At 34.3% G+C, this 19,256-nt stretch overlaps 1 protein-coding gene and 1 pseudogene across 1 annotated transcript; both read right to left on the minus strand.

The window, feature by feature from the left end:
- Positions 1–11,293: 11,293 nt before the first annotated feature.
- LOC21405145 (N-carbamoylputrescine amidase) lies at positions 11,294–18,875 on the minus strand. The gene is made up of 9 exons (XM_024161245.1): positions 18,743–18,875; positions 17,450–17,498; positions 14,434–14,525; positions 13,921–14,072; positions 13,427–13,473; positions 13,282–13,315; positions 12,823–12,989; positions 11,754–11,850; positions 11,294–11,643 (listed from the first exon to the last, which is right to left on the minus strand). Exons 1-9 carry the CDS (start codon positions 18,832–18,834, stop codon positions 11,468–11,470), a joined length of 906 nt encoding a protein of 301 aa, XP_024017013.1. The 5' UTR covers positions 18,835–18,875; the 3' UTR covers positions 11,294–11,467.
- On the minus strand, positions 15,030–18,758 carry LOC112090296 (annotated as a pseudogene).
- Positions 18,876–19,256: the final 381 nt, after the last annotated feature.

Below are 19,256 nucleotides of genomic sequence, written 5' to 3' on the forward strand. Positions count from 1 at the left end.
ATAATATATTATATAATAATAATTATTATATTATATTACATTACATTTTATATATTATAATATTACAATTATATTAACAATTTTAATAATATTGTTATATTATATATCATAATTATATAATATATTATATAATAATATATTACATTTTATATATTATATTGATAGATAAAATATTAGTATTATATATAACATAAGAATAAGTTTGTTAACATGAAAATATTCATGTTTCATTTCAGAGAATTCTTAAAATTATAACCAAACAAATGAATTAATTTTTTTTTGCATTCCATTCTTATTATCATTTTCATTTATATTCTCATTATCATTTCCTCACTGTAACTAAACGCAATTTGAGTGCTAGTTTTGGATGATTTTAGGCAGATAAAAGCTCGCATCATTAAGAAGAAAGTACACTACAGGTGAAGGGAGTTTTGAAACAGGCAAAAACTTATTCGTATAAAACTCGATTTTGTTTCCTTTATAGTATTATTACGTGTACACTAATTGAAAAGAGTGCATAAAAAAAAAAAAAAAACCCACGTGTTCTTTAGTACTAGAAGTAATGACAAAAAAGAAATATGAAAGTGATGAAAAATAGCAATGATGGAAAGGAAATTAATTTTCTTTTATATTGTTTTGTATGAGAAGATGGAAAAAAAAAAGAGTTTACTTTCACTTGTTTGGTATTAGAAGTTAAATTGGAAGGAAAAAAAAATCTTACTCGTAAATTACTTTTATACCCTTAAATTTTTTGCTTGGAAGTTGATGGATAAAAGGATAGTTTAGTAACTTTGCTCACTTTAATAAGTTGTCTCCATTTTCTATCACATTTTCTGCCCACTTGTGGAAAAAAAAAAAATGGTGGGACCCACATGTATTATTTTCCACTCCATTTTTTTTTCCTTTTTCTTTTCTCTCCTACCAAACAACCTACATTTTCATTTTCCCTTCTAAAATCTTCCACCTTCTTCCTTCCTTCTACTTTTCTTTCCTACCAAACATACTCTTAACAGTTATCGATCTTGATATTTCTGCATGATTTATAAATTTTATAGTTGTAATGTTTGTTTAAATTGAATTAATTGTTCTCTTTACTCCAGTCCAACCATATTAGCGGGAGCACTCATATTTCTACCCATTGGATTTTAATCCCATTGTGATGTGTCAAAATATGATAGGCTAAAACACTATTTAAAAAAAAATCTTCAAAAACTTAAGATCCACATACGTACATCAACTTAAGATGAGTAAGTTTTGAGTAGGATTATTGATACATGATGGACGCGTTTGAAATTCGTTCTAAAATAATTTTATTTTTTATATGAAAATGAAAAAAAAAACGTTTTTAATTTCAGACAGAAATCATTTTTAAAAATGAAAAAAAAACTCATTAATATATCTCTTTCTCTCTCTGCTCAAGAGAGTAGAAAATGAAAATAAAAAATAAAAAACAACTAAAAGTCATTTTTCATTTCTCTCTCATTTTATACTAAACTAAAAAATTATTTTCATTTCTTTTTTTTTTGTCTTTATTACACCAAACGTTATTGTGAAAACGTTTTCATATTTTTTTTCTCAAAAAATATAAAAAAATAAAAATAAAATTAATTCTAAGCACGACTATTAGAATGCAAAATTGCTCAATAGGACCCACTTCTTAATTTTTGCAACACGATCACCCAAGAGATGACATATGGGAAGAAAATCAAATGATATATTGTTTATTGTAATTTCTTGGAAATAAAAGTTTATTTATAAAAAAACTATAAATAAATTATATAAAATAGTAATGCTGACCACCACGACCGTGACGACAACGAAGACGACAAAATAGTAGTTATATTATTAAAAACAAATGAGACATCTATCACTAATAAGTAAAAAATGTTAGGGTTACAAGTATAATTTAATGGTAATTGATAAGAGTAGAATTCAAATCCCCTGGTCAAATTCAAACTAATAAACAAAAGTAGAAAAATGTGAGGGTCATAATTAAGACTCGAGCTCAAATAATCTTGGTTTAGCGCTCATTTCAGAGTGATACTTTACTAATTAATTGTTTACAGCTCATGTCAGGTTTTACCACTATACGCGTATGAGCAAGATATATATATATATATATATATATATATATATCAGAGGGTCCATGAAATTTAGATGGAATAGTAACCACCAAATCTAGACCTATATCTCTAAACCACCCATCCACCTTTATTGGACTCCAACTGATCAGAAATTATGTGTCATCCCAAACCAACAGCAGCCCCCAATTAATAGCTTCCCCCCTTTTGATTTTTTCAACCCATGATCATCTCGTGCCTCTCTCTCTCTCTCTCTCTCTCTCTCTCTCTCTCTCTCTCTCCTTCAAAAACTAATCCTAAAACTAAAGCTTTTCCTTTTTTTATTTTTCTCTCTTAACCCTACACATATATAATTGCATCCAAACTTGAACTATTGCAAAGAAAATTTATGGCTGCCTGTGGAAGTCTACAACATATCTTTGAGAACCCATTGCCTGAAAACCCAACTCTTCTCGAATCCCTCTCACCATGGAACCAAATTAAGCCTGTAAAGAAGCCATCAAATATCGAGCAGTCATCCTTCACTGAGATATTTGGTGAGCTTCATTTCAAAGAGAATTCTTTGTTTCTATCTTCTTCTTCTTCTTCAGCGCCAGTTTCATCCTCATCATCTTCTTCTTTGGTAGATTTAGACCTGAAATCCAAGTTTGAGAACCGATATGATGAGGAGAAAAAGATCATAACCCCACCATTGGAATACTCTTTCTCAAGCTCTAAGTACAACAGTTCTCACAAAAACAGTGACAGTTTCTCATTGAGGAATTCGGAGAGCTTGCAACTTTGCACAGAGGGACTCGGGTTTGAGAGCTCCGATTATGAGGTTGAGGACTTGACAAAGGAAGCTCGTGACTGGCAGAAACCAGATCTGGAGAAACCGAGTGTTCATAAATCAGAAAACAATTTGCGCCAAGGCTTGATCGTCGGAGAAACCGTCAAGAGATCGAGGACCGCGGCGGGGGGCGGAAAAGGAGGGTTTCCGCCGCCGATTTCGTGTCTGAGCAAGAGTGGTAAGCCTTGGGTTTGCTTCAAGTCTTACAGACAGGACGGCAGGTTTGTGCTGAAAGAGATAAGGGTTCGCAGCCAGGAGTTTCTGCATGCATGCAGAGAGGACGGTCGTCTGAAGCTGCACTTTGTTCAGCCCAACGACGAAATCCCGGAAGACAAAGAGGAAGAGGAACTAGATGGTGATCTGGAAGAAGATGGTGATGATAATGGTGTTGAGAATATCGAGGAAGATGTTCATGAAACTGAAGGAAGGTGTGAGACGAGAGCAAATGAATGAGAGAAGGCTCAGTAACACAGATAGTAAGTGGAACCGATTGTCAGTAAGGTTTTCTTGTTTGTAATTCTCCACCCTCAAGGGGGAAAAAAAAAAAAAAAAAGTTCAAACAAATTTACATCCAAAGAAATGGGATTTTGCTAACACAAAGGTTTTTTTTTTTTTTTTTTGGTATGATTACATCTCATCAGCAAATCCTCCTTAATTACAACAGGGAAGATTTTCTCTCTTCATATATTTCCCCTTTTGCTTTGATTCTTGTCTGGTGAATGACTAATTACCACCTAAATATTTTGATAAATCAAACAATAAACGAAGTGTTTCCGTTCAAATTCTCTGTGGTTCTTTGTATCATTTTATAAAGCCTGAATATCAGCAGCAATAACTCAAATAAGCATAATGCTAAAGAAAAACATGCCAACATAACCTATAGACGTATAAGCAATCCAATCTAAAACGGCAGTTACAGTTACCGTGCTCTAGTAATGTTAATGGGGTTTAAATTATGGCAAGTCTAAGGGTTTTTTTTTTTTTTTAATAAATAAATGCTATAGCCAAGATCAAGATAATGGATTGTGACAGTACAGTCCCAAAATCTAGACCCAACCTTACGCACAATCTACAGATACGATAGTCAAATGGTGACACGTGAAATCACCACCTGCTTTTGCATTATGATTCCACATGTAACGTTCTGGGATCACAAAAATTTATCAACTAAAATCTGTAAATCACCCATCAGAAAAGGACAGCACAAAATCGGATTTAGGAACAAAATGGGCATCTCTTCGAACCATGGAAGCACCCATATTAACCCAAATAAATATCCTTGTTCACTTAAATTTTAAGACAGCAAAAAAATCTGAAGAATTAATTCATCTTAAATAAAATCTAGGAACAGAAAAGCAAACACAATTCTACTTTCTACATGATATCTTGTATTTATTGTCAAACTACATATATGATTAACAATATTCAAATTTTGACAGAGATACAAATTTGACAATTAAAACGGTAAGGTGCCCTTTTTTTTTTTAATGCTATCAAAGAGTTCTATTTGTGTCATTTGTTTCGTGGATTCTTGTGGTTTGAACCATGAATTGGGCTCAAACTGACGTTTAATTGTGCATTGACTGAAATGGGTTTAAAATCCTGGTGTAATGTTCAAACTCATCTAGAAGGTTTGAGCTTATTTGCTACGGCTTTATTTTTTTTTTAGAGATCGTTTGGTTCATAGGTTTATCAGGTTTTAAACCCACGAAAAAGTTTGAACTAATGTTTATAACCTAATCGCCCCTTAAATTCATGGTCCTGAGTCATGTCTTTGAACCTATTTGCTACAGTAAAACAAGGAATCTATTTCTAGTTTAGTCACAATTCTCACATTAATTAAATTAAACGTCAGTTTTCTAATGTGATAGTGATACTTTATTCACTGTTCTTTCAACCAGAGTTAAAACTCACATAAATTCAGAACGCTTGGTTCAAATCTAAAAAATTCAAAGTCACACAATGTGAACCTGCAAAGCGAACAAAGCCTTAAAAAACTGAAGTGGATTTCAAAAACCTATTTCATTGTTGGATACGATGCATTTTGGGTGAAATGACTTTTTGGTTTGAAAAAGCGTTCTTGAAAAGAAGAATGAAAAAGAAACTCAAAATCAAGTGATTGAGCGTCCTGTGGTCCCTAATATTCTTTTGGAAGAAAGCTTGTAGAAAAAGGCCAATGGAAAAGGAAAAGTTACAATCTAAGAGATAGCTTCGTGATTATGTGTCTGAAATTTCATGGGTTCGTTTAGTTCGCTGCTTCGAATTTTTAATTCGACTTAAGATTTGATTTTATGTGAGCTTTTTATTGTAATAAAAAAATTAAATTTGACTGTTTTTGAGAATTTTTTACTATAGTAAAACTCGAATCAGTGAAATGAACGGGACTATAATATATGATTGTGAATAATGCCAAGGGAATTTTCTCCACCATACAGACAATAAGACACACACTTGTCCCCAAGTCTTTGGAATTTCATGGCAATATTTGTCATCATCTTACAGACGTATGGCGTTCGCTGAAGCCAACGATGCCACTGAACATTCAGCGGCTCTCCTGTTCCAGCATGGCTGAGCCAATCATCTATCTACCGTGTATAATGACTACGTATTCACAATGATTTTTAGACATGGATATATCCATTTTGAGATTCCACAAATCTATTTGGTAGATCATTTTGTTGAAAGAGGTGAGTGGTGACATAGCTAATATACAATCCTACTTTTAGAAAATGTACAGAAAGACTTGTGAAAAAAATAATAATAAAAAATAAAGGCCTTGTTTGTTTTGTGAATTTGAGTTGAGATGTGAAATTTTCTGAGAGCTTTTAACTGTAGCAAAAAAAAAAGATGTGACATTTTCTAAAAAATTTTAACTGTAAAAACCTAAAACTGAAAACTCAAATCGGTAAAATAAATGAGACTTAAATGTTCAATGTTCCTTTCGAAAAGGGAGTAAATAAGGGTCCAAGTTGACTAATTTTAGTTGAATGTTAATAGCTGTTGGGGCAAAATTTCACAAACAGAAATGACTTGTCAAATTGAATGTTACCAGAGATTTTTTCTTATGAGAAATTTGATTAGAGAGAATCTTGGAAAACAAAAATCCTTTAGAGCTTGATTGATCTTTTGATAAATTTTGCACCGTTGTTTGTCACTTGGTTTTTCCCAAAGTTCTTGAAATTTTTTTTCATTGTCTCTAATTTATTTTCATTTTTACTTTCTATAACTATAATCTCATTTATCATTTATGAAAAATATAGAGTGGTCATCAATTTGTCTTTTAAGAAGCACTATAAACTTACTCTTTTAATAAATTATTTTGTGATAGGATTTGTTATTTTAAATTGTGGGATTAGTTTTTTAATATTAAATTTGTGCATGTTCACATTAAAAATTTACAATGGATTAATGGGACAAAGGGCTCGTGGTACAAGTTGTCTATCCTTCCTCCTCTGCTTTGAGAACTGTGTGAACGGTGAGCGGGTAGAAGGGAAAAAGGTCCTCATATTGAGTTGCACACTTAAGCAGCAAGAGACTAGATAATAGATTGAGTAAACTCTCTTGATCGAACAGTAACAAAAAAAGCTTGTTTAAGGCATAACTGCCCTTACTTAAAATCAAATTATTTAAGAACTAATCTAACAATAAAAATAACATTTTTCACCATAAATACACCTATTTCTTAATTTTATTTAGTTTAGGTCTTGTTCATTTCATTGATTCGAGTTTAGAATTTGAATTTTGTTACAGTAAAAAGCTATCAGAAATAGTCACATCTAACTTTTTTACTACAATAAAAAATTCTCACATAAAATTACATCTCAACTCAAATTAAAAATTTAAATTAACGAACTAAACGGTCTTTATACAAAGTTGTAATATTGCAATTACAACGGTTCTTTTTCCATCAATCTATTTTTCTTTCAAGTCAGAAATTTGCCAACCAAACTCTTTTTAAGTTGCCGAAAAGTCAGCATCAAGGGCATTTCAGTGAATTGATTGACATGACAAGGGCATTTTGGTAACAAAAACTTTCTAATCCTAATGATGGGGCAAGTATCGATTGCCCCCATTCGGATTAGTCCAAATATGCCACCCAGACCAAAAAAATTGCTAAACATCCTAACTCACCTAGTCTTAATTTAAAAAAAAAAAAAAAAAAAGTTGCGGCGTTTAGTTTAAAAATTCGTGTCATAATTCATAATTTATTATAATATTTTCTCTCATAAAAAATACATATAAATTAAAATAATTTAATTATGATTTTAAATCATCAACTAAACGTTGTCTAAACACCCCAACTCACCCGAGTCAAAATGTGAAATAGGGGATGGGCCCAATATGACAAGGCATGCGAGTCAAAATGTGAAATAGGGGATGGGCCCAATATGACAAGGCATGCGAGTCAAAATGTGAAATAAGGGATGGGCCCCATATGACAGGGCATGAAGGATGGGCCCCATATGGCAGGGCATGAGAGTCAAAATGTGAAATAGGGAATGGGCCCCATATGACAGGGCATGCGAGTCAAAATGTGAAATAGGGAATGGGCCCCATATGACAGGGCATGCGAGTCAAAATGTGAAAAAGGGATGGCATGAGGGATGGGCCCCATATGGCAGGGCATGAGGGATGGGCCCCATATGGCAGGGCATGAGGGATGGGCCCCATATGGCAGAGCATGAGAGTCAAAATGTGAAATAGGGGATGGGCCCCATATGACAAGGCATGCGAGTCAAAATGTGAAATAGGAGATGAGCCCCATATGGCAGGGCATGAGGGATGGGCCCCATATGGCAGGGCATGAGAGTCAAAATGTGAAATAAGGGATGGGCCCCATATGGCAGGCATGAGAATCAAAATGTGAAATAGGGAATGGACCCCATATGGCAGGGCATGCGAGTTAAAATGTGAAAAGGGATGGACCCCATATGGCAGGGCATGTGGTGGGTCCCACTCCATATCTAATCCCAACTCCAATCAGAGTCGGGATATATAAGGAGACGTTTGTTTATTATATTCGTATCTGATTCTGAATCATGATTTATGATTCTCTACAGTGTTTTCTCTCATAAAAAATACACGTAAAACGAGAATAATTCTGAATCATGATTCTAAATACATAAACCAAACATCCTCTAAAACTGCTAAAAGATATGTGTATTGAGTTTTTAATTTGAGTTGAGATGTGAAATTTTCTGAGAGCTTTTAACTGTAGAAAAAAAAATTAGATGTGACATTTTCTAAAAAAATTTAACTGTAAAAACCTAAAATTGAAAACTCAAATCGGTAAAATAAATGAAACTTAAATGTTCAATGTTCCTTTGGAAAAGGGAGTAAATAAGGGTCCAAGTTGATTAATTTTAGTTGAATGTTAATAGCTGTTGGGGCAAAATTTCACAAACAGAAATGACTTGTCAAATTGAATGTTACCAGAGATTTTTTCTTATGAGAAATTTAATTAGAGAGAATCTTGGAAAACAAAAATCCTTTAGAGCTTGATTGATCTTTTGATAAATTTTGCACCGTTTTTTGTCACTTGGTTTTTCCCAAAGTTCTTGAAATTTTTTTCATTGTCTCTAATTTATTTTCATTTTTACTTTCTATAACTATAATCTCATTTATCATTTATGAAAAATATAGAGAGTGGTCATCAATTTGTCTTTTAAGAAGCACTATAAACTTACTCTTTTAATAAATTATTTTGTGATAGGATTCGTTATTTTAAATTGTGGGATTAGTTTTTTAAGGATAAATTTGTGCATGTTCACATTCAAAATTTACAATGAACCAATGGGACAAAGGGCTCGTGGTACAAGCTGTCTATCCTTCCTCCTCTGCTTTGAGAACTGTGTGAACGGTGAGCGGGTAGAAGGGAAAGACGTCCTTATATTGAGTCGCATACGTACTTAAGCAGTAAGAGACTGGATAATAGATCGAGTAAACTCTCTTGATCGAATAGTAACAAAAAAAGCTTGTTTAAGGCATAACTGTCCTTACTTAAAATCAAATTATTTAAGAACTAATCCAATAATAAAAATAATATTTTTCACCATAAATACACCTATTTCTTAATTTTATTTAGTAAGGTCTCGTTCATTTCACTGATTCGAGTTTAGAATTTGAGTTTTGTTACAGTAAAAAACTCTCAGAAATAATCACATCTAACTTTTTTACTACAGTAAAAAGTTCTCACATAAAATCACATCTCAACTCGAATTAAAAATTCGAATCAACGAACTAAACGGGTCCTTATATCTAAGCTGTAATATTGCTTATATCTAAGCTGTAATATTGCAATTACAACGGTTCTTTTTCCATCAATCTATTTTTCTTTCAAGTCAGAAATTTGCCAACCAAACTCTTTTTTAGTTGCCGAAAAGTTAGTATCAAGGGCATTTCAGTGAATTGATTGACATGACAAGGGCATTTTGGTAACAAAAACTTTCTAATCCTAATGATGGGGCATGTATCGATTGCCCCCATTCGGATTAGTCCAAATATGCTACCCATAACAAAAAAATTGCTAAACATCCTAACTCACCGAGTCTTAATAAAAAAAAAAAAAAGCGCTTCGTGCGTTCATTTCAAAATTCGTGTCATAATTCGTAATTTATTATAATATTTTTTTTTATAAAAAATATACATAAATTAAAATAATTTTAAATTATGATTTTAAATCATCAACTAAACGTTGTCTAAATACCCCAACTCACCCGAGTCAAAATGTAAAATAGGGGATGGGCCCCATATGACAGGGCATGCGAGTCAAAATGTAAAATAGAGGATGGGCCCCATATGACAGGGCATGAGAGTCAAAATGTGAAATAGGGAATGGGCCCCATATGGTAGGGCATGCGAGTTAAAATGTGAAAAAGGGATGGGCCTCATATGGCAGGGCATGCAGTGGGTCCCACTCCCTATCTAATCCCAACTCCAATCAGAGTCGGGATATATAAAGGGACGTTTGTTTCTTATATTCGTCTATGATTCTGAACATGATTTATGATTCTCTACAGTATTTTTTCTCATAAAAAATACACATAAAACAAGAATAATTTTGAATCATGATTCTGAATACATAAACCAAACGTCATCTAAAACTGCTAAAAGATGTGTATTGCCCAAATAATAAGAGTCATATTAGCTTCTCAACAAACACCAAAGAGTTGTTCTTTTTTGTTTTTTGTATTTTTAAGTTAGGTGATTTGAGTGATAATTTTAAGTTAAGTTTAAATTATAATTTAAGTTAAAATTATAACTTAAATTTGTGTTTGAATGTGCACATTTGAGTTATGATTTGAATTGAGAATCTTTTTAAGTTTGTATTTAGGTGAGTCAAAACTTAAATTTGTATTTAAATAGTATTTTAATAAAAACTCAATAGTAATGAAAAATTTTAATATGGTATATGGGTAGAATTTTATTCATCTTTTCGTTGTGAATGCATAGAAAAAAATCATCTCCATCAAAATTAAAACAAAAAAGTTATGATATTTTTAAGAATAGAAAAAATATTGTTCATTAACTTGAGTTCGAGTTTATGAACTCAAGTTGCAAGGAAAACTTGAACTCGAGTTTAACCTCAAACTTGAGTTCAAACTCAAATTTTACAAAAGAACATGAACTTAAATAAAGTTGTAACTCGAGTTCAAACTTTTTTTAGGCTTGTTCAGTTGTATTTTTGAGCTATAGTGACTTGAGTGTAGATTTTGAGTTGAATTTGAGTTGTAACTTGAGTTGAAGTTATAATTTGAGTTTGTGTTTGGTTGTGTACATTTAAGTTATGGTTTGAGATGAGAATCTTTTTGAGTTTGTGTTTAGGTGGGTCAAAACTTAAATTTGTATTTAGATAGTATTTTAATAAAAACTAAATGATGATGAAAAATTTTAATAAGGTATATGGGTGAGATTTTATCCGTCTCTTTGTTGTGAATGCATAAAAAAAAGAATAATCTCAATCAGAATTAAAACGAAAGAATTATAACGTTTTTAAAAATAGAAAAAATATTGTTCACTAATTTAAGTTTGAGTTTAGAAACTTGAATTGAATGAGAAACTTAAACTTAGATTTTAACCCCAAACTCAGGTTAAAATTCAAATTTTACAAAATAACATGAACTTGAATAAAGTTATAACTCGAGTTCAAACTTTTTTTAAATTTAGGTGCAAATTTAAGTGCAAAGAAACAAACCCTCTGAGTTTTGTTGAAAAATAACAACCCCCAAGTTTCTTGAAGAAAAAGACTGCAAATAGCTTGCTGGGGCATTATCAGCTGACTTGATGATTAAGAGGGTGAATGGTACACATCAGTGATATCAAGGGTGGAAGCTTACTAAAAATTGTGTCAGAATTAATTTGCAAAGATAAAGCTCAATTGCAAGAAAACACACTTGATTTATTGATATTTCGTTTAAAACATTATACCATCGACATTTATTTCTTTAGATTTCCTCTCTTTCCTATTCCTGATGATAGTACATGACAATGCTAAATTAATTTTAAAAGCACTTTCGTTTGTTCTAAGAGAGGCATGATACTAATAGGCAAACTTATATCAAGATGCGACATTGCTGCCGTCTAATGTAAGTAGCACCTTGTACAAATCTGGACGTCGATCGCGGAAAACTCCCCAACAACGTCTCTTCAATTTTATATTGTCCAGATCAAATTGTGCTACGAGAATAGCTTCCTCTTTAGCATCAGCAGCCGCAACAATTTCTCCGGTGGGTCCTGACATTAAAGTATATAGCGTTATATATGACTGGATAATAAAGCACAAAAAATTGATTGTACGAAAACCTTGAGCCTTGCAAATGCTGAAAAACCAAAGGATGAAATACCTGCTATAAAGGAGTTCCCATAGAATGTTATCTGACTTTTACCATGCTCCGTTTCGATTATCTCCTTCCCTATGCGATTTGAAGCAACTAGAGGAACCTGAGTTTCCAATAATAGATTAACCCCCTTTTCGTGATATTTGTTGAAAGGAAAAATAGAACGGACACTCCATAAGCTTTGTCGAAATAATACTCGAACTAATGAATTTACATCCCTTAAAATGTAAATACCTTTCGATCAATCAAACTTGCAGAATATTCTTTTTTCTTTAAACGTATCCTTCAGTTCTCATTCAATAGTCACGCAATCTATAAAGGCGGACCCCAGTGTCAAAGAGACTCCCGTACTATGACAGGCTCGGGGGAAAGCTCAATCCCATATGTATGCGGCCTTACCCCCCGAAAGAGGCGCCGTTTCCGGGATTCGAACCCTGGACCCCGGGTGCAAATGCAAGCGCTCCCACCACGGTGCCAAGGCCCGTTTTCAGTCACGCAATCTATGAATCAATTAATTTAAACCTTGAAATTTTCAATAAGTAAAATAACTATCAATGTCCCAAATCTAACTATGCAGTGCCACTCTCAATAATTGGCTACAAGTTTTTTAACATAGACAACTATGCGAGTTTTGATCTTTCTATTTTATCATCAAACATTATTAACAGTTAAGGGTGCTAGACTTATCAATTTTGATTAAGTGACATCGACTGCTCTGCTGTTTCTTTAGCAAATTTAGGGGGTGCCGATCTGATTATTTCCTTTTCAATACTGCGAATTACATTTTGACCAAAATCAGTAGGTAATCCTTGATGCAAGTTGCCAAAGGATAAGAAGCAAAATATATGCTTTGAAGCAACTCGATTTTATTCACACTTAAAAACTTAAACTAGTAAACGCATATTGTAGATCCAGGAGTCGTTAGTTTTAACAAAACAAAAGAACGATTCTCAAGAAGAGAGAGAGAGAGAGAGAGAGCTAAGACGTACCAAATTAGCCCCAGCATGCCCTTGCATAACTAGAGAGAGAGAGAGAGAGAGAGAGAGAGAGAGAGAGAGAGAGAGCAAAGACGTACCAAATTAGCCCCAGCATGCCCTTGCATAACTCGCTTCCAGTGATCACGCGAATCAAGTTCTTGATCTTGAGGTTCAGAACCTATAGCAGTAGGGTAAAACAATATCTCAGCACCTTGAAGCACCATCGCTCGGGCTGCCTCTGGGAACCACTGATCCCAGCAAATTGCTGGTGCAAACAAACAGAAACTGATTTAATTTTCCATATTACTTGCCACACAGGTGAAATGGCAAAAGAGATGTGCTGAAACAAAATTTTCTACGTGCATTGACATTCTAAACAGTGTTTTCAATAATTACATTTAATTGCATACTTGAAGCTGAAAAAGTGAAATCAGAACTTTGAGATATGCCATCTTTTGGATTCACAAATTGTTACCGAGCTACGCAATGTAAGTACATACAAAGCACACACAGATGTTCACAAACAAATCTTAAGAGTTTAGGGCAAATCTTCTTACCAACTCCAATTTTTGCAAACTTCGTTTGGAAAACCTGTTTTGTAACAACATCACCATAAGTTTTACATGTTATCTTAAATCAATACCAAAACCAAAACCATCAAAGGTAAAAATTAAAATAAATAAATATGATCAGAAATTGTACCTTGAAGCCAGTGTCGCCAGGATTGAAGTAGAACTTTTCTTGATAGCCTGTTGGAGAGAAGTTGATGAGGAACAAGATATAGATATTAGGAACTTAAAATATGTGTTTATCTACTAGGATTATTTACTATTTATATGAGTGTGAGTATTATTAGTTTTCGTTTATCTTATTCGTAGAGTTCATTCAACTATAAATAGACCTAGTGATTGTAATTCCACTTTGGACCTTGAGGATTGATGTGAAAATTCACATTCCTTCTGTATTGTTCTACTTCTCTCTCTCACTTCTTAACTCCTCTTCTCACTATCTTCTATTTCTCTCTTGTTGTCTCTATGTCTTAATCTATCTTGGTCCGGCATCAGAAGTACTAGCTCTAGCAAACTTGAAACCCCCCCCCCCCCCCAAAAAAAAAAAAAGAACAACAAACCCCCCCCCGAAAAAAAAAAAAGAGAGCACACACACACACACACAAGAGAGATTAGAATTTTAAATACCCGGTCCATCAGGAATATGAGACTTTCGGTAAAGTCCGAGGTCCGCACCATCAGCGTCAATTACAACGACTGAATTGTAATGGGCATTGTTTGCCTCTTCAAAGAAGCTAACTGGAATCACCACACCCAGCTCTTTTGCAAGTTTCTGCATCCTATAAAGTATGCAGATGAATTAATGTAGGCATCAACGTGGGAATCAACGGATATCAATGTGGGCACCAACGGATAAAGCTTCTAACAGTTTTCCTTTCTCCTTGATCATTCGAAATTGAAGAGATGTTTTAGGAAGATGATAATGTGTTTTCTGCTGGTTGTTTTAAGTTTTTTTCCTGTGTATTATTGTACTTTTGTTTTTATGTTGTTGTTTTAGTTTTCTTTTTTACTGTTTGGATGATATCTCATCATTTTTTCCTAGTAGTTGATGTTTTATCAATGAAAGGTGTTTTTTCTATTTGCAAATGAGAGCAATTAGCTACAAACAAACTTCAAAACTATCGATGAAAGAAGGCTTACCTTAAAATTGTGGGATGGTCCTTATAAGGCTTAGCTCGATGAAAGAAGTCTTCCCTCTGTGCTTGACAGAAGTAATATCCCTCAAAGAGCTCCTAGCAATCCACAAAGAAATAAAAAATAAAAAATAAAAAAGAGGAGATTGAAATCTCACAAAATGCACATTTAAGATTTAAAAGTCAGTGAAAGACTTTGAGTTTAGGATATTTATCGTGAGGGGTCACGCACATCAGTCTAAACAGGTAATTCAAGACTAGAAATCTGTAAAACCAAAATATAACATAATATAACGGAGATATTATCTCCGTGTCATTTAGAATTCCGTTGTCTTTATGAAATCAAAGGAAGTACTTTCATTGGTCAGACTACTGAATGCTAATGGAATTTTCCACTGCACTGTTTTCAAGTGATCAGTACTTCCATTTTGCACAAGTCTTGTAATTGCTCCATACGGTGCATGAGGAAAGTTGATTTGTATAGGTGACACAAGGCACATAGAGCTAAAGAAACTCTCATGAGATGGAAAGAGAGTGAAACAAAATGATATACCAGAATTTTTTTTTTTTTTTTTTTTTTTTTTTTTTTTTTTTATAAAAAATTTTTTTTTTTTTTTTTTTTTTTTTTTGTCTGATGATATAATAATGTCATTTTTCAACTATGTCATACACAAAGCATGATCCACGTCCTCTTCCTTGAGCATTTTGGGATCGCATCTATAGCCTGAGGTCTTCATGTGATCCAACATACAATCTAAAGTAGTATGAATATCAACCATTCTGGCGTTTGACTTGTCTTCTACTCTAAACCGATAGAGGACATTATTAATTTCATTCCAACTATAGCCAAGACTTGTTTTCAGTCCCTTTATCTTTCACTAATTTCCACATCCTTGCAGCGGGGTCCCACCATCCCACGCTCGCATAGAGGTTTGCCAATTGCAAATAGGTGGCACCGGAACTAGGTTCCAGCAACAACCTCTCCTTTGCAGCCTCGATTGCCAACCCTACACTCCCGTGAATGCGACTTGACGAGAGCAAAGATCCCCATATGACTGCGTTGGGGGGAATAGGCATCTTCGACATGACATCCCGAGCCTCTTCCAATAACCCAGCTCGGCCAAGGAGATCAACAACGCATGAGTAATGATCAAGCTCCGGCTCTACACCTCATTCCACCATTGAATCAAAGTAGAGCTGGCCTTCTTTGACAAGACCCGCATGGCGACACGAAGAGAGGACACCAAGAAAAGTGATGGCATCAGCTTTCGCGCCTTGCTGCTTCATTTCCTCAAACACATCAATCGCCTGCGAAGCAAGCCCATGCTGTGCATCCCTGCTATCATTGAGTTCCATGACACGGTGTCCTTACCATCCAAAGTTTTGAATATGCAAAGCGCATCTCTGAGGGCCCCACATTTGCAATACATTGAGATGAGAGCGTTGGAGATGTGAATGTAGGCATGGAAGCCCATTTGTATGGCTTGAGAATGAACAGTTCTCCCTTGCCCGAGTGCTCCGCTACCCAAGCAAGCACTCAAAAGGCTAGCAAAAGTGAAATGGTCAGGCCCCACATTTGCAATACATTGAGATGAGAGCGTTGGAGATGTGAATGTAGGCATGGAAGCCCATTTGTATGGCTTGAGAATGAACAGTTCTCCCTTGCCCGAGTGCTCTGCTACCCAAGTAAGCACTCAAAAGGCTAACAAAAGTGAAATGGTCAGGCCTCAAAGCCAAATTGCCCATCCTTTGGAAAAGCTCCAAGTAAACATCAACCCGCCATTCTTGCGCAAAGCCTGCGATAATCACAGTCCACAACACTACATTTCTCACAGGCATTTCTTCAAACATTTGGTAAGCCTTGTCCAACTCATTGCATATGCAGTACAAACTAACCAAAGAACTTCCAACATAAACATTTGCAACAAACCCATGTCTTATAGTGGCACAATGGTGCTGAACACCGGCATGGAGATTACGTCGGGACACACATGAGCTCAGAGCAAGTGACAACACTGTGGCATCAATAATCCTTGACTTCTCAGAACTAGTTTCAAGCTCATGATTCTCTGTCGAACGTGAACTAGTTTGTGGGTGCAAAAAGTCGTCAATGAGGCGAAGATGACGATGGCGATGTGGTGATAAGGTGGTAATGTTGGTTTGGGGAGTAATAAGGTGGAGAACTCTGAGTGCTTAAACTAACATTTTTTGTGTGTTGTAATATCTGAGTGGGATTGTGAGAAGAGAAGAGCCTTAAGTGTGAAGATTTTGTTTGCAGTAGAACAAGATAAGAAAGTTTGTTCCATGAAGAAGAGGGAAGAGAATTGAAACTAAAAGCCATGGGTTGAGAGCTGAAAACACATGACGTCCATTTTCATGGTTGTTCTTTGTTGGTCATTTGTTTTTGGACCTAAAATGATATACCAGAATTGTTAACATGGGAAAACATAAAGAAAAACCCGATATGAAATGTTTAGTATGAGCCATAAAGGAGCTCAGTCGTATCTCAGGTGTTACAAGATATATCCATCAAACCAGCTTTTGCAACACATTGGTTCAAAATTATTAAGCATTATACCCATGATCAAACAAGCATGTATCTTAAGACGTTTATTGATCTAGACAAATTAAAAATATTCTCACTCTTTTCCCATGTGTTGGTTTACTAGCATTTTTATGCACCACCTGGAGTTCAAATTCAGTCATTACTGGTCATCAAACTTGTTAGTATCTTAGAGAATACTGCAAGTTATAAAAGGTACAATTATTAACATGAAGTGGAAATAAACAACGCATTCTTAAATACATGATCACATAATGATAAGACAGATCATATTTTACTATTTCTTACATCTAAGCTCTCACTTAAACCATTAGCAAAGTAATACTTCTTTGTCCTTCTCATAGCAGTAAAAGTTATAGCATTGTTGAACTATTGATGACACATAATCTCATTACTTCACATAATCCATGCCGCATGGTAGAAAATGTCTCTTAAAGTGGTAAGTCTCAAGTTATGATACCTGTATGAGAATTATGTTCGCACCCTTTGCGTGAGCAGCTCTAACCAGCCTGCACAGAATAGGATAATAAGCTTGTCACAAAAGCATCCACATTTAGCATTACTTTCTATAAGCTGCTTTTGCTTCTTAGGTCTAAGAGATGCTTTTGGAAGTGTTTGGATAACGTTTCAGCAAGCTTTGATGCTCAAGAAACTTGAGAATCAACCCACAAAATATGTTTACAAAAAAAACAAAACAAAAAAAAACTCTTTTAAGAAGGCTTTAAAACTTGCACGGGAGTTTTAAAAAGATTTATAAACTTATTCTAGCATTTTTATTGCTTATTAAAAAAATTAAATATAGGCCTCGTTCATTTTTACCGATTCGAGTTTTCAATTTTAAGTTTCTACAGTCAAAAGCTCTCAGAAAATGTCACATCTAACTTTTTCTGCTACAGTTAAAAGCTTTCAGAAAATATCACATCTCAACTCGAATCTGCAAAGTGAACTAAGCCATAATGTTTGTCTTACAGAACTATTTCAAGAAAATGCGTTCCAAACACTAAGGGGTTGTTTGGTATATACTAACACTAAGGGGTTGTTTGGTATATACTCAAAACTCAAACCATAATCTGCTACAGTGTTTTCCTCTTGCAAAGAATTTGAATAAAAAAATTTCCACCAACAGTTCTGTCAAACGAATTTAAATCAAAATCCAAATCATGGTTCAAATACACTTTCCAAACGGGCTCTAACTTAAAAACCATAGTTTTTACTTAAAAGCGTGAGCAAATGAAGTGCAAAGTCCCAAATTATCTACAACGATAGGCCAAATTCCAAAACATCAACAGTAAAAGAAAAATCACAAGAACTAGCAATGTGAATAACTGAGAAAAACAACGACAAAAAAAATGGTCTGGTATCAGTGAAAATTAACAAGGCAAAGAAAGAGAAACACGAAAACAAGTTTAGTCATTTCTACTTTATTAGGAGGTAATAATGTACTTAAAACGAGTCCGATCATTTTTGCTTTTGAGAGCTGATTAGTAGTAAAACGAAGGAATTATACGATCAAATTACAAAATAAAAGATCTCGGAGTTTCATCAAGAAAAAAGTGAAAGAAGCAGAAAATTTGTTTCATCGCGAAGAAGCATAAATCTGCGAAAGAGTTTGTACAAATAATGCTTTTCTCAGACAACAAAATTTGTTTTTAGTCATTCAATAAGATTATAGTGCAGAAAGATTTTAGGCATTTTTTTTTTGTCTGAAAGCCATGAAATTGAACTGAGACAAGAGAGAAAGAAAGAGAAAGACCTTTCTGCGGTGGCGACGTTGGTGGAGACAACGTCGGTGCAAGCGAATTGCAGAGCTGAGACCACCACCTCTCTCTTCCCCTTATTCTCCATTCTCCTTTCTCTCTCTCTCTCTCTCTCTCTCTCTGTGTGAATGAGTGCGGAAAGCAAATGCAATGTGCTCAAGTTGGGAAATTCGGCGGGTCTTGGTCACTTCCACTGGTGCCTTCATGGATACCCGATTTTGCGGCAGGTCCGAAAACCGACTCTATTATTATTATTATTATTATTAATTTATTATTGAGTGCGGAAAGCAAATGCAATGTGCTCAAGTTGGGAAATTCGGCGGGTCTTGGTCACTTCCACTGGTGCCTTCATGGATACCCGATTTTGCGGCAGGTCCGAAAACCGACTCTATTATTATTATTATTATTATTAATTTATTATTATTATTATTATTATTAATTTATTATTATTATTATTATTATTGTTATTATTATCGGCAAGCTCTTCAATCCGGCAGGCACCATTTGCTT

This window comes from Morus notabilis, unplaced genomic scaffold (genome assembly GCF_000414095.1).
Source record: "Morus notabilis unplaced genomic scaffold, ASM41409v2 Scaffold825, whole genome shotgun sequence".
Lineage (NCBI taxonomy): Eukaryota > Viridiplantae > Streptophyta > Magnoliopsida > Rosales > Moraceae > Morus > Morus notabilis.

What these genes read in the sequence shown, in the direction of transcription:
- LOC21405145 (XM_024161245.1), bottom strand. Translation starts at nt 18,834, where the DNA reads ATGGAGAATAAGGGGAAGAGAGAGGTGGTGGTCTCAGCTCTGCAATTC. An exon ending in AACGTCGCCACCGCAGAAAG is followed by an intron (nt 17,499 to 18,742) that starts GTCTTTCTCTTT and finishes TATTCTGTGCAG; the next exon opens with GCTGGTTAGAGCTGCTCACG. An exon ending in GACCATCCCACAATTTTAAG is followed by an intron (nt 14,073 to 14,433) that starts GTAAGCCTTCTT and finishes CATACTTTATAG; the next exon opens with GATGCAGAAACTTGCAAAAG.